Source organism: Corvus hawaiiensis, chromosome 8 (genome assembly GCF_020740725.1).
Source record: "Corvus hawaiiensis isolate bCorHaw1 chromosome 8, bCorHaw1.pri.cur, whole genome shotgun sequence".
NCBI classification, from domain to species: domain Eukaryota; kingdom Metazoa; phylum Chordata; class Aves; order Passeriformes; family Corvidae; genus Corvus; species Corvus hawaiiensis.
Genome location: NC_063220.1, coordinates 30,754,201 through 30,770,318, shown reverse-complemented (window position 1 = coordinate 30,770,318; position 16,118 = coordinate 30,754,201). Strand labels below are relative to the sequence as shown.

The following is a 16,118-nucleotide window of genomic DNA, read 5'->3' as shown; positions in this document are numbered from 1 at the left end:
CTAGAGGGTTTCTTTTTATTCTCTGACTCTAAAAAGGGGTAGTAGCTTCCATCAAAAGTTCTTCTTAGCCAAGTTTGGGAAAATATCCCTGAATGCCTTGGTAGTACTTGCATTAGGTAGATGTGCTGCTTCTCCAGATAAAGGTAAGGTTCTTTCTTTGCCCACAGGAATCTCCTATAGAAAGAAGGCCATAGCTTGACACTGAATTGTGCCATAAATCAAATCCCTCCTGATGGGAGAGAATTTTCTAAAAGTCCTTGCAAGGAGTTTCAAAGATAAACTGAGACTTTTCCTGGAGTTTCAATGCTGCTGGATAGTTGTTTATTAAGTCTTATCAGAGGAACAGAGCCACTAGCGTGACCCAGGTACAGCATAGAGCATAGAAAGCAAGAGAGACGTCTAATTATCAAGATTTACACCTTTTAAAGATAATTTAACCAATAGTTACTAAAAACGTATATTATTTTCACTTTCCTACCAATTATTTAGTAACACGGGCAGGAACTGTGGAATTCTCTATCCAATTATCCCAAACTACTTTTACTGCAGAACATGGAGTAGTAGAAGAAGGAGAAGAAGTTTTAGAGAACAACAACAATCCTCCATTTTGATATTTTTTACTCTTATCTATTTACTATAAAGAGAAGCCCAAAACCTCTAAATTTTTCACCCTGTGACAATCTTACATAGCAGTCTATCACCTAATTCACACCACTGTATTTTCTAGTTCTTGTCTGATCATTGGTAATTTTTTCCAAGGTTGGAGGTTAAAACAGTGTTGTTCAGGGGGGTAAGAACCCTTAAAAACAGGCAGAGAAATAATCTCGGCCCTCTGGGTTCCTACAATAGCTATGTTTAGACCACCTTGGGTTGACTTCAGATGTGTATAATTGGCATTAAAAATGCAAAATTCTGTGACTCCGAGGGGAGCATTTTAAGTACTCTTACACTGTTCTTATTCATAATGTGAGACTCCAGTGCAGGTGTCTGGTCAGCCAGGAGGTGACAAACATGGCAGTGGTGGTTGGTTTGCCTACAGCTGAAAGGACCTGCTTCCCTTTCCGCTGCCAAGTCCCACACATCTGCATTGTGTTCTTCCGTTTGGAGCCTCAGGGAGCAAAAGGAAACCTGTTTTCTTCCACTGGTGATGCAGAGTGTTTCACTGGTGATTGATCACATGCTAGAGTAAGTCACCCAGAAATTAGGGGGTTTTGGTGATGCTTAAGTAGGTTCAGAAGTTCAAATAAGAATAGATGGTTTGCAATTTTTTTCTGATAAACCTATGAAAACGTAGAATGTAAGAATAAACCAGCTGTGCATTTCCAGCATGTACTACAGAATCTACAAGACAATGTGTTGGATATCCAAGCTCCCATTTCTGTTTGCTGAGTTATTTACAATGCTTTCTTTCTTGTGATGTTTCAGTATCAAATAACAGTATTCCAATATATGTATTTTTATACATTTGTTGTATTTAACAAAGGTGGATGCACACAGTGCCTTATCTATTTTCCATCTCCATTGGATGGTGCTCCAGGAGGAATGTGATGGAGAAGTTCTAAAGCATTTGCTGGAGAGGGACCTTTTGCAAGAACATGTAGTGACAAGGCAAGGGGGAATGGCTTTAAACTGAAAGAGGTTTAAAATAGGTATTAAGTGTTTTACTCCGGGTGTGGTGAGGCCCCAGCACAGGTTGCACAGAGAAACTGTGGCTGCCCATTCATGGAGGTGTTCAAGGCCAGGCTGGAGGGGGTTCTGAGCAACCTGGTCTTGTGAAAAACCATGGCAGGGGGGTGGAAAGTGTTGGTCTTTAAGGTCTATTCCAACCCAAACTGTTTTTTGATTCTGTAAAGCACTTCTTGGTGTTCAAGTTTATAAAAATGTTTCTTGAATTGTTCCTGAACTTTACTGGGAAATGGCTATGAAATTTTGGTTTTAGATTAAGTGCAGGTTGTATTTATGAATATATTGCTGCAGAGAGAAAGGATGAATTGGGTTTACTTCTGTTTTCTTCTTTCTTGTTCTCCAGGTAACCAACACAAAAAGTAACTGCACAAAAATGACAATAAATTAGATCTATTTTTAAAATCGTAGCCTTTTACATTCCCTGAGAATACTAAAATAACATTGGTAAATTTTTAATGTTTAGGAAATATTAATGCATTATTTTAACCTGACAGGTTCTGGTTTTTATGAACAAATGTCAAACCAGACTTTATACTGCAGTGTTAGCAAGTTGTAAATGTGCCATTAACATTAACAGGAATTGTAGGTACTTTAATTAAAGTTTCCAAAGGACACGTTTCCCCAAATGCTCACAGTTCTATGTAGATGGTCAATCTGCTTCATACATTTCTGTCTGCAGTTTGTACTGAGTGCACATTGTGCTTATGACTTGAATGAAAACTTAATTTATTATGATAGAATGGCTGTATTTTATGAGCCAGCAGAACCAGCTGTGGTGCTGGTTCAGTGTGTGAACTCTGCCACTACCCAGGGATTTCTCATCCATCCTGTTTATGGCACAGAACCATTAATACCTCTCTATCCAGTGCAGAACTCTCAGGAATCTTTGTTTTATGGGGAAGTCCAGGTTTTAACACAGGATAAAGAATATGCAAATCACATTTTTTACCTCTTTTTTTTCTGTTTTTCCCTTCATGTGGAAGGCAGTAAGATGAGAGTGTCCTGTTAGTGCAGTGCAGTGAGTTTTGGGAAAAGAACCCAGCTTTGCCCAGCTCCATTTTACGGTTGCCCAGCAAAGGGGAGGAGTTGCTCAAGAACCATGGTGGCAAAAACGTGATACTCCCTTGGCAAGGGCTGTAACACATGCAGGGCTGTGCTGGGCCAGCCTGCTGGGTGCTCTGGGCCTGCCCTGCCCAGGGACACAGCTCACCCCTGGCTCCCCCAGGAGCCCAGACTGAGCCCAGACTGTGCCCAGCCCAGCATCGGGCACCTGGGGGAACTGGTGCGTCCTGCCTGTGAAGGCCTGCTGGAGTTGTTTCCTTTTGGTTTTCTGGGAGATGTGGTGTGTGTCTTGTGGCTTGTAAAGTCAGGAGGGTTGGATACTCGTGACTGCAGTGACTGGGCTTAGGTATTAATTTCTGAAGGACGCTGGGCAGGCTGTCTCTAAGATGCTTAGTTGTAGTTAGGAGCCAACACTTGCCACTCCAGCAGTCACGATGGCCTTGAATTAAATGATAATTGACCATATTAGAATATATGTAACACAGACTTTTTTGTGTCTTAGCTGTGCGCTGATTTCTCTTCCTGGGAGCTAAGCAAATGTCTGCTGGGGTTTAGGTTTTACTCTTACCTGACCTTGAATGGAGCAAGTTTGAGTTTAAAGCATGTTTGCCTCAGCTATGCAGCAGACCATTGTGTTGGCTGCTTAGCCCTTCACTATTTACTAGGTACCTTTCCAGTTTGAAAAGGCCTTGTTCCTACGTATGACAGATGTGTTGCAGTCTATGTAAGATAGAAATTTGGAGCAGGAGCATTTGTCTTGCATTAAATTGATGCTCACAGCAGTCCCTGTATTGTGTGCAGCTATCTTTAGAAATAGCTGGATATATCTATGCCTTCAGTGAAATGTAGAAAGCAGCACTACTGAGGAGGTATTTCATTATTTAAAAGGTGAATGTTAAGATTCACTGCTGCTGCTGCTCTGTACATGACACAAACTGCAGATACAACACATTGGTGCTAAATTAAAGAATAATAGAACTGAGATAGAGATGGTATTGCTGAGCTCATCCTGCTGACAATTCTGTAGCAGTAAGTTGCCTCCTCAGAATGTCCCTTCTCAATTTTTCTCAAGAGTTTCAATTCAACTTTTTTTTCTTATTTTCTTTTTTTTTCCCTATAAGAGACCCAAGAGCTTGAGAACCGCTTGTTTATAAATAATGAAATTGCCCCTAGTTAGGTATGCCCTGAGACAAGTATTCAATCATTTCTCTGCCGTTGGGTGCCAGCTCTGACAGGAGTTAGGCAGTGGTTCAGTGGATGAGCTGTCAACATTAATCCTCATACTAGAATTACAAAGCAAGTTTATTTAGTGAAGTAGTTCCTGTTTTCTTAGAAACCTTTAAAAGCCTTCAAATATTGTCATGCTTACTCTAATTTAAGCCACTGTCCTATTCTGCACTTTACTGACCTATTTTCACTGTAATGTTTATTTTTGCTGATATTGTAGAAGTGGTCATTCTGCAGTAGTTTGCCCTTCTAACAGGTTATTTATTAAAGACATTAGAGAATTGCTGTGCAAAGCACATTGCAAAGGCGACCACCTCAGTACTTCAAACAGTGCAGTAAAGGTATTTCTCCAAGACAAGTTCAGGAGTGATCTGTGTCTGCCTGTGTGGCTGTTCTGAAGTTTTGCACAGCTCCTCCCTAATTCCTAAGCACCAATGACATTTGAACTGCAATTTAGGTGTCCAGTCAGCAGAATTACATCTGGAGCAATGGCAGCCTGTGAGTAACTGTTGTGTAAAAGTAGAGAATGGAAAGCCTGACCTCTCCTCTTACTGCTCCGCTCACACGTGCAGGGATCATCTCCTCATGGAGGGGCAGTGCTTCCTAGGTATGTGGCTGTGTGCTCCCATGCTTTTGTGGTGAAATATGTAGCTTCTCTCAGACCTCTGCACGAACAACATGTATTCTGACATTGGGTGTCAGCACATTTGTCAAAGAGCAGAGCGGGGTGGTGATGGAAATAGGTGAAACTGCAGTGACAATCATTTGTGGGGTTTTCATTGGGTATTTTCTTGTTGCCTTCCTAGATCCGATGTTGTTGTTCTGTGCTTTTCAATTGCTAATCCTAATTCCCTGAATCATGTGAAAACAATGTGGTATCAAGAAATCAAGCACTTCTGTCCTCGCACACCTGTCATTCTGGTGGGCTGCCAGCTGGATCTCCGCTATGCAGATCTCGAGGCTGTTAACAGAGCCAGACGGCCTTTGGCAAGGTAAAGTTTAAACAAAAATAAGAATTAAAAAAAAATCTTGGTAATCAGGTACAACACTTTCAAAAGAGAAATTGGAGAGCCTAGTTTCCTTTTCTTTTGTACAGTGAAAATATATGTGCTTTCTTCTTTTTCTAATTCTCTTGTCTGAGTTGGTTAGTTCTTTAACACAACCAGTTATTAAGTTTCCCACAATATTTTTGCACTGGACATTTAAGTGTGCTTGGGTGCCAGAACACTACAGTAAGATAGAGATGGTAATGATTATTGAAAGTTTTCTTATGTAACTTTCTCTGTCTGAATATATGTATCGTGTCCTGTTTTGTCACTATTGTCATTGTTCTAAACTGACAGATTCTACTTGAATTTTCTTAATTCTCATTTTTTTTTAATTTGTAAGTGTAGTCCTGGATCACAGCAGAAAATAAAATGGTTGCAAATTAAACTTTTTTTTAAAGTTCTGAGATTAAAAGAGAGTTTGGGGGTCATTCTAGAGAAGCTTTGTTTTTCCCAGATACAAAATACAACCATTCACATATTTGGCCACGACAGTCCCGTAATAACCGGCTTGTTTCTAATTTATTCCTTTGATGGGAATTTGAATGAGATCAGATTCATGGAAATAATATCCATGATTGTGTAATTGATGACTGTATTGTAACAAATTTCCATAAAGAGATTGAATTAATATTTTGTGGGCCCTTAGAAAACTTTGCATTGCATTGCAGTCAAACTCTTGACTTAGCAATATGATTTTCATAGGTTTATTTATATAGTAAACATTTCTTCATTGTGAGGGTGGGGCGGGCTTTTTGGTTGACTCTTTAAAAGGAAATGGTCTTTTTTCAAAACTCTTCTTCTGCCCTAATCCTCCTCCCTGATTTCACCATTAGTAAGTTTGAGTCAGAACTCCGCGTGTCTAGCACACTTGTGCCACCTGAACTGGTTATTTATTAGCTGGCACTCACAAGCTGTTGTCTGGGGCGTGTTCTGTCTGTGCCAGCTCGTGTCTGCCCAATATGGTGTGCTCACAGAACACACTCTTGGGTCGTGTCTTCTGGGGAGGTGATTTTTTTGCTGGGAACATGGATCCTAGCCCAGACTTTTTACTGGTTTGTTTACCCTGCATCATGTACTGGAGCTGTTCTGGAAATACATGCGTTCCCACATAATGCTTCTACAGCCAAAACAAGCCTATCTCTTGCAGTGTGTGTTCAGTTACTCTTTTGTTTTAGACTACTGTGATTTTCTTTAAAAAGCATGACCTTAAGAAATATTTCCATTTCATATTTATCTGTATTTCTGGTATTTTTATGTAATGAGAGTTTCCATTTGTGTTTAAATGATGGATACAAAGAAAGGTTCTGACAGAATATCTGAGTAGTAAGGGGTGGTAGGAGGTTTTTTAGATAATGAGAGTTCTCAAGTATCCTATCAAATTTTTTTACTCTAAATTTCACTTTAATAAAGAGGCAGCTCCATTTTGCATAAATGATTTCTACATATATTTAGTAACATTGCAAAGACACCACCAAACTTAAATGAAATTACAAGTATGTGCTATTCTAAAACTCTTTGGAGTCATGATTGTAGATTTCCAAAGGGCTTTGTGCGCTTAATTTTATATTTTGTTTCATTTGAATGATAGTTATGTCGGATTTAGTGCTGAATATTTGGTAAAATTCAATGCTTTCTGGAGTAACTTTGTGATGATCATTGTGTGTGACAAGGTTTATTTTTTGTTTAACCCTAGGCCAATAAAAAGGGGAGACATTTTGCCACCAGAGAGAGGCAGAGAGGTTGCCAAGGAACTCGGGATACCATACTATGAAACCAGTGTGTTTGACCAGTTTGGGATTAAAGATGTGTTTGACAATGCAATCAGAGCTGCCCTGATCTCCAGAAGACACCTGCAGTTCTGGAAATCTCATTTGAAGAAGGTCCAAAAACCTTTGCTTCAGGCTCCATTTCTACCTCCAAAAGCCCCTCCTCCGGTTATCAAAATTCCCGAGTGTCCCGTGCCGAGCATGAATGAAGCTGGATATTTATTGGACAGCCCGCTGTGTGCAGATGTCATGTTTGTTCTCCAGGAGCAGGACTGCATTTTTGCTCACAAGATTTACCTAGCTACCTCCTCTTCAAAGTTTTATGACCTTTTCTTAATGGAATGTGAGGAAAGTCCCAACTTGGATGAAACACAGTGTAATAAAGAAAATACAAATAAGGATGTTCTGACAAGTCACCTTGAGACAAACAGTGACAGTGATGAGGCATCCTTGAAATCTCCTGATGTTAAATTTCCCCCAGAAAGTAGTGACTCTTTAAACACTCTAGAACCTGAATCTGGTGAAACAAACTCTGCAGCAAGATCTCTGGCATCCTGGGGTAAGGGGTTTGTTAGTGTGAATAAGGAAATGCAAGTGAATCCTGTCTCAAAGCGGACGTGTCCTGTAACTGTGGTAAAAATGGATTCGTCTGTGCAGGCCGGACCTTTTAAAACTGTTTTGCAGTTTTTATACACAGGCCAACTGGATGAAAATGAAAAAGACCTCACCAGACTGGCTCAGATTGCTGAAATCTTGGAAGTATTTGACTTGCGAATGATGGTGGAGAATATTATGAATAAAGAAGCCTTCATGAATCAAGAGATTACTAAAGCATTTCATGTCAGAAAAGCTAATCGGATAAAAGAGTGCCTTTGCAAAGGGACATTTTCTGGTGAGTAAATACATGCTTAAGCAGGAAGAGCACTACTTTCTTTCTCTTCCATGTTACTGTCACTTCATAGCCTTCAAAAACTGTGACAGCTTACATTGTTCTGAGAGGAGGGATGACCCTGAAATTGTAGTGTTACTCAGGCCAACTGTTCCAGCCTGGGATTCTGTAGTTTCATTTCTCAAAATCTACTCACAGCTTTTAAATAAGCAACGCAATTCTCAAAAATGTTGAACATCCAGTATCCCCCTTTACAAGTGAGGTTTTTCATTTAGCTGTTTAAAAGACAAGAGTTATTTTTGGGGTGAGGATCATGGGAAATGAAGGAAGTCCTTGGTTAACAGCATGCAAGTGAAGCACATTCATGAGACAAGGTTACTCCTGAAGCACAGACTTGCAGCACTCCTGTGCCTTTGTTCCCTTGGCAGATGTGACATTTAAATTGGACGATGGAAGCATCAAGGCCCACAAGCCACTGCTGATCTGCAGCTGTGAGTGGATGTCTGCTATGTTTGGAGGATCATTTATTGAAAGCTCCAAGAGTGAGGTATTTGTCTAGTTTTGTCTGTTTTGTTTACAATGTCTGATGGATTTAGGGTGATGGAACATCATCTATTTGAAAGGTTGCAACAATCTCTAGAATCAGGGATTTACTCTTCCTTGCAAACCTGGGATGCTTTTCTTCTTAAGGCATTAAATGAGGTTGCCCAAGAAGATAACATACTTTCTCCAAGGCACAAGTCTTCCTCCAGCATGGGAGTGTGTGTTTAAACCCAAAGTCCTCTAAAATATTAAATATGCGGGAGAGAAATTAAGTGTGAATTTCTTTAAAATATTTTTTTAAGTTTTGTAAATATATATTTATACAATCAGAAGCACTACAAAGAATACTTGGGGCAGGGGCATTGATAAAGGAACTAAAGATAAAAAAGGGTTGAAGAACATAGAGTGTTAAACCAGAAAAGGGAGCTGTTTTCACAGCAGAAACTGAGCTAACTTTAGGAGAAATTCTACTAATTTCAGTAGCAACTCAGCACAGATTCTGTAGTGCATTATCTTGTCCTTGGAGTAAAGCAGGTATGCAATACAGTTTAAAAGATCTCAATACTTTGAATAAGATTTTGCAGAATAAGCCTTGTATTTTTATGTGCCTTCATGGTCTGTTTTTCAAATTCCAAACCCTGTGCTAATATTTTTTCTTGTGCTTTATCCATACCCAGGCTTTTTTTTGTTTTGGTTTTCTTGTTGCTTTCTATATTCATATGCTCATATGAAGTGTTCACATTTTTTTGTATTTAATATTCTGATAGATATTTTTCTACTTAGATTTTTCTGGCTTCTTCTAATACAGCTGTAAACATAATTCCTTTCCCAGAGGCATACTCAACAAGTGGTTCATTAAAAATACATAGTTTGATTCTAGTGAGCAGCATTTGGCAATGAAGAATGTGCATTTATTTTCTACTGGCCTATTTTTAATGATTAGCTTAACAGTCTTCGCTCATCTTTCCAATTCTTTCCAATTTAAAATATTTAGCTTCCATTTTGTAGAGTTTAAAGCATTCAGTAATGCTTTTGGAAGTTTTAAAATATAGGTAGATATGAATTGAATGGTTTGCAAAGAATAAAACCATCTACTTTTACATATTACCTTTTCTGTATTTGGGGCAAATTTTATAAACTCACTCATTAAATTTACAGTTCTCTGCATTAACGAAAATATATCAATAATGGATGAGTTTCACAGCTAGCTGCTCTCACTTGGAGAACTGAGCTGCTTCCCAGAGTGGCTGATGTGCATGAAAGGTTCATGCTTTAGCATGAGAAATTAGGCAGTTCTTGTCCTAGTCTTGGTAGCTTAATTCCATGCTCGTTACACTCATTACATGTGTGTGGCAAAAAGGGCTTACGTTTCTTTTTCCTCATTTCTTCAGTTTTCGGTTCCTTCCCAGCCTTGTTTACCTGGATAATTTGGTTATTTACCAAAAGACTGAGGAGGGTGGTTTTATTGTTATCCTTTGTTTTCTGTTATTCTCAGAATCCACAGAGTTTTCCTTGCCAGGAGCAGATAGATTGCATTCCTCAAGGAGTCCACCAAGGGAGGTTTGGCGTGGGAAGTGCTCAGTGACTTTTATGTGTAGCTGTCCATTTGCAGGCTAGAGAGCATTGAACAGATTCCCTGTTTGATGTGGATCCAATTCCAGCTTGGATATAACCTGGCAAAGGATCTGACTCTGGAGCAATGCTTACCTGTTGGTTCTGTTTTGGAAAATGTTTTCCCTGCATTTCTGAAATAACTTGAAGAGAAAAAGAGACAGTCCAGCAAAGTGAGAGAAGTGAAATATAGCTGCTGTATGAAAGTCCCTTAACAATTAGAAACTCTTTTCTTAAATATCTTTTCCAGGTAGTTCTTCCCAACATAAACAAGACATCCATGCAAGCAGTTTTAGATTACTTGTATACCAAGCAACTGTCCTCCAGTCAGGAACTGGACACACTTGAGTTAATTGCATTGGCAAATAGGTTTTGCCTTCCTCACCTGATTGCTCTAGCAGGTAAGAATTTGTGGCCCTGTCTGATGCAGTGTCTTCTGCAACAGCTGAAATGTGCTTTAATGGTTTTCGGAACACGTAAGATTTTCTCAAGTGTCAGAGAAAATAAATTTTTTTTTCTGAGAGGGCTATTTTAATGCAAATTGATATTTTTACACAGAGAAATGTATTTGCCTTTCTCCTGCCTTTTTTAGTTTTGTGCTAAACCAGCTCAGACCACTGAAGTTTTCTGTGCTTTAAAAACAGAAAGAGTAAACCTTCTCTTTAGCATTGAGGATAATGTCTGTGGATTGTAATATCCATTTTGGTGTTGTTAATTTACCTGAAAACAGGAAGGACTACAAGTTTTCCATTAAGTAATGAAGTGCTCCACTTTACATTTCTGTTCAAAGAAAGTAACTGAGCCAATTCAAAACTGGTCTAGATTATCATGTTTTTAGAAATGCTGCCTAGATCCATTTTCACTACATGGGAATTGGATATTTTGGTATATACTTGGGGATTCAACCCTCATTTCAGAAAGAAAACCTTTTCAATCCCATATTTAGAGAAAAATTACAGGTTAGAATACCACTAAAGTTTTAAAATTAAATCCATACACATCCCAGACCTCTGGGGTTGTTTGGGTTTTGTTGTTGTGTTTAATTTGTTTCTCTCTATTTCAGTAATTTGGCATTGTTCTGATCACATGACCAAGGCCAAAACTCAGGGACAGATGAAATAAAGCTACACCTACCTACAGGACTGCATTTAGGCAAGATTTAATCACATACCAAACCCTGGCTCTCCTTCAGTTGTGCATCAAGACTGTGTCTCTTGTCTTTACTGGTTTGGACAGACCAAATCTTCATTGCCTGATTTTATATGCACATTTTAGCTGAAGTTTTGAGTATTTTTTAACGTAATTGCAGTGTAAACATCCTTACAGTATTAAGAATATTTCATTCCATTTAATTTTTGGTGAAATAATTTTGAGTCCAAAGGCTACTGTCAACAGCTGAACCCAGTAGAATCAAACCAACTGACAATGTTTCCCCAAAAACACTCAGACTTTTATTATGGGAAATGGTTCTAGGAAAGGGTTGGGGAGAATTTTGAGCTTAGGTGATTGTTGGGGGTGCTGGTCAGCCTTCATCTGAATCTCTAGGAACAAGTGATCTGAAAACCTAAACAGGGCCTGAAGTGACCTTTTCTCTGTCAATGCTGTGTGTATACTCATTAACAAATCCACAGTTCAGTGGCAAGTGCACTGTTGCTTAAAAACTTCGTATGACCCAAAGGAGACAGCTGATCCATATTTCTAATTTATACTGAATATTGTAGCCATGCCAGAGAGAGACTAGTGGCTGCTGACCCTTGTCCTTCTCTAAGTGGTTATGAACCACATCTTCAGCCACAGCTCTAAGGGTCAGAATTTGACTTCCCCCAAATGTGAGGTTGCTAAGGATATATGTGTGAATGTGACCCCCTCCCAGGAGGAGGGAGAACATGCTGCCTTGGTTCTTTGTTACCTGTAGATGCTGTGACCTTGCAGTGTGACTGTTTCCCCTGTGAGTGATGAGTTTTCTCCCCTCACAGAGCAGCATGCAGTGCAAGAGCTGACCAAGGCCTCCATGAGTGGCATTGCTATAGATGGAGAAGTCCTCTCCTATTTGGAACTGGCACAGGTCAGTGTACACAGCCTTCTGAAGATATTCTGGTCAGCTGCAGGACTTGCTTTTAGCTCCTTACTGGTGCTGAGCATTGCTTCTAAGTGGCTCAATGTCTGCAGTTCTGAGAAAGACTGATGATAAAACTTAGTTTCATCTTCTATTTTAAAGAAGGTTTTTCCATTAGTTCAAAGGTAAAATATCCCTTTAAGTAACCTCAGAGGAGTTGTCTTTCGAATATATATTTTAGTTTGTCTTGATTGTGGAACTTCCAAGCTCCATGTTCTCATGACCATGGTTCAGTAACATGAAAAGCAATGTAATGAAGCTGTTCAGCTTTGTATGATTGATTGATTGATTCTTGCATTTCTTTCAATTCAGTTCTTGGAATGTCTTTGCAGTACAGGTCTAAATATAACATTTTTTGAATACTTAACTGGCTACTTAAAGTCAATTGTCTGATAATTCAGAGTATGTGCAAATCCTCTTTATGTCCAAATGCATCTCAGTATTTCTTGAGTCCCGTAAGTAATTAAAAGAGAGAGCCCCCAGCTCACAGTTAAACTGCACACCTCTGTTTTCCAAAATGCAGAAGACTCCCAGATACAGTAGAACAAGCTAAAAATTTTATTATTCTTGATTTCACACTAACAATGAGTCAGCTGCAGCTTGGCTTGAAGTAGCACTAAAGCACTGCACAAGCTGGCCACCGTGCAAGATTTCCTGCAGCTGTTTAAAAAGGCCTCTCTGCAATACCTGTACTCCTGCTTCAAAACCAGAACTGAACCCCTCCCAAGAGAAAGCAGCTCGCTTCACTTCATTTTGATTGTAAGAAGGGCAATTTTCCTTTTTTTCCTTCTCCTGGTTAAAGACAGAAGCAATATGTCTAGCTACTGTTAGAATATCCCATGTGGCCAGTACCTACCCCACTATGATGTGTTTATAACCCGAGATCAGAGCAGGCAGTCAGAATGAGCGCTTGGGAGAGTACGGCCAGGTACCATCTGCTGGGACCATTCTAGCTTTAGCTGTTAATAGGGGCTACAAAATGAATGATAACCCCAGGAAATGGAATAAGCTCTTTGTTTTTCTTCACAGTTTCACAATGCTAACCAGCTGGCAGCTTGGTGCTTGCACTACATCTGCACCAATTACAACAGTGTTTGCTCCAAATTCCGCAAGGAAATCAAAGCTAAATCTTCAGGTATGGGAAACTTCCCCCCCTCCGTTTTCATCAGGTTTTCCCTTCTTTCTCCCCACCCAGCTGATTAAACATAAGGACAAAGATGAACTCACGTAGCTAAGCCAGGAGACTGAACCTCTGTGCTATCTTGAACAGCATTCATAAATTCTTATCTGCAAAGAAAGGTCATAATCATTAGCCTGATTGCTGGGCAAGCATCATGTTCTTTACCTGATTCAGTGATGCTAAAAGGAACAGAGCTCTTTTCAGGCTCTGCAATGAAAAATACACTCTGTAAAGGCCTTGCGTTTTTATAGTTTTTGGTGGATTAATGCCTCTTGTGTGTAACCACTTCCAAAGTCTTTTCACACTTAAGGCATTTGAGGAAACTGGGTGAATCCTTGATAAGCAAGCCAGCATAGAGAGTGGATAAATGATTAGCTGCATAGCTTTTTGCAAGACATTTCTGGGATTTGTGTATCTTACTGGCGTCTTTGGGGATTTCTTTCATTGTTTCTTTTCAATCAGATAATCAAGAATATTTTGAGAGGCATCGGTGGCCGCCTGTGTGGTATTTAAAGGAAGAAGATCACTACCAGCGAGTTAAAAAGGAGAGAGAAAAGGAAGATGTTGCACTGAACAAACATCATTCAAAGCGGAAGTGGTGCTTCTGGAATTCCTCTGCTGTAGTTGCCTGAACAAAGCAAATAAGTGGAAATCCATAGCCAGAAATTAGTCTTATTGTTAGAAATAAGATGTAGTTCAGGTTTTCGGGAAACTGTGTTCCACGTGTGCATTTATTACTGCTAGGGTCAAAAGCACAAGCTCACTCAAAATGAGCCTGGAACAGCTCCTTGAAGTCATCTGTATATTTTTTGACTGGTAAGCAGATAAATGTCAACCATTATTACATTACTTTTTTTACAAAAAAACCCAAATCCAGCATTAATGTTTCAATCTCCAGTTGGGAAATATTTTTATACTCTCTCGTGTATTTTGGTCAGATAAAATTCTGGATACCGTTTTATTTTACAGACACAAAATAATCATGTAGCAGCTTTGTAATTAGATTTTAACTATTTTTACTATGCGAGTACAGTGAAATAGACAATCTTCAGTCATAAGAGACTGCTTTTAGAGTATCTCATAAAAGGTCATCTTAGGAAAAAAATCTAGTTGCCTACTATAGGTTGTCTTTTTCAAACTAAGTACTGTGCACTGGTAATATAATTAGATGGTTATTTCCCCTTTCTAAAGCAAAGGGTTAGAATAAGATCCAATAACTGCAAGATATAGAGTGCTTGATCTTTGCTCAGCTGAATAATAGACAGCATAATTACCTGTTCAACTGCAGGCAAATGTATTTCTGATATTTGCCATGTAAGTGCAAATAATTACGACTACGTGGGCCATGTGAAATCTAGTGATTCTAAGTATTCAGAGGTTTTATATGTCTAGATCAAAGAGGATATTTCTAAAATCATTTAGAAGGGCTTATTAATTTATATCCTTATACAAGTATGGATCTGAATGCAAAAAGCAGTTACACTGCTTGCATTTGAATTACTGCATGGCAGTTACCTTGTTCTGCAGGATCTTCACCATGCAGCAGCCATTCCTCATGCTGAATTCCTTTTTGCTTCAGTGCAAGCAAATGAAAGGGCTGCAAAAACAAGTAGATGTTATCTAGTGTTCCAGCATTTTGTAAGTGAAGAAGGGTCTTCACACACAAGATTACTTCAGTTTGATCCAAATTCTTTTATAGCTTTTCCCATGTAGAACTCAGTTTTAGGTTATTTTTAAGTAGGTGATATATTTCCCCTGGAAGTAGATGTTCCCAGAATGCTGGGGGCAAACTCATGGTGGTAAGGCAGGAGTTCTGCACAAGTGGTGCAAGACAAGAAAAAGCTTCCAGTGTTTCCAAATAGCCTGTGTGTTTATGACTTTTTATCAACCATTACTCTAAAGCTGCAGTGTTACACTAGATTACATAAGGATGAGAACATTTTTTAAAAGACCAAAACTCAAATACATAGACTGTAGAACATACACATGCAATCCTGTGCAGTGTCTCAGGCACAACTCTGTAACCAAGGTAGTATTGTGTATTAGGTTTGTTAATACTGTTCTGTGCTGGCAGCTCAGCACACCAATGTGAAAAGCTGTTTGTTTGTTTGTGGTTTTTTCTCTGTATCCAAAGGCAAGGCAGTACAGTCACCCCCCAGAACTGTAGGTCAGGAAAGGCTTTGGCCTGAAAGCCATAAACACCTCGACATATTTGCGTTCTGCATGGACTCCTGCTCAGCTGAGGCTACCACAGGATGGTAGGAGCCACCCAGCATGGGAGGAGAGGCTGCTCTACAAACCTTTGTGAGGAAAGCAAGTGAGAGATTCCTACCCCTCTGAGATTTGTCACCGCATGGTGATAAAGAAGGGCTATAAATGGTGGTTGCAAATATGTCTCCTTAATTCTTGGTCAGTGACAATGTGGACAAGAACATGGAATGAGAGAAGACGTGTCAAGACTGAGATAAATAGCTGTTGTCATAAAATGTTAACCAGTCACATTTTAAGTAAGTATTGCTACTAGGTTTTACACAACCAAAGCTACTGTATGATTGTAATCTTGCCAAACTGTAATGGATATATAAATGAACCTGAGGTATATGCAATAATATCCAGTTATTCTAGTTATCAGCTACTATAACCAAGTGGCTGGTTCATTTGGTTAATGCTGTCTATGGCCTTTAATCTTGGTGGTTATTTTGTGTTTTTTATTTTGGAAAAAAAAGTCAATAAAACTGTTTAGTTACAAATTGTCTCCCAGCTCTTTGAAGAAACTTCCTTAATTTTGAATTGCATTCTTCCCTTTTTAGTGCTGCTTGTAAGCATTTAGTTGTGCTATCATTCATTGAATTTTACTGAACTTTTACATATTTGCATAGCACATTAGGATTTATGCTTGGGAATGTCACAAGGAAATCCTATAGTTTGTATATTATATTGGAAGGTTGGTGCTGGTCACTTATTGTTAAACTGCACAGCAAAAAGAAAA

The 16,118-nt window shown here is 39.1% G+C and overlaps 1 protein-coding gene across 7 annotated transcripts in view; it reads left to right on the top strand.

The window, feature by feature from the left end:
• RHOBTB1 (Rho related BTB domain containing 1) overlaps nucleotides 1-15,879 on the top strand; it is a 52,948-nt gene extending 37,069 nt beyond the window's left edge. For 6 of the 7 annotated variants that reach the window (XM_048311561.1, XM_048311562.1, XM_048311563.1 and 3 more), the window contains 7 exons: nucleotides 4,782-4,967; nucleotides 6,718-7,682; nucleotides 8,108-8,226; nucleotides 10,084-10,234; nucleotides 11,810-11,898; nucleotides 12,979-13,084; nucleotides 13,592-15,879. In XM_048311561.1, the coding sequence (XP_048167518.1) occupies nucleotides 4,782-4,967; nucleotides 6,718-7,682; nucleotides 8,108-8,226; nucleotides 10,084-10,234; nucleotides 11,810-11,898; nucleotides 12,979-13,084; nucleotides 13,592-13,761 (1,786 nt within the window). In that variant the 3' untranslated portion in view covers nucleotides 13,762-15,879. The other variant, XM_048311565.1, reaches the window with a different exon arrangement.
• Nucleotides 15,880-16,118: the final 239 nt, after the last annotated feature.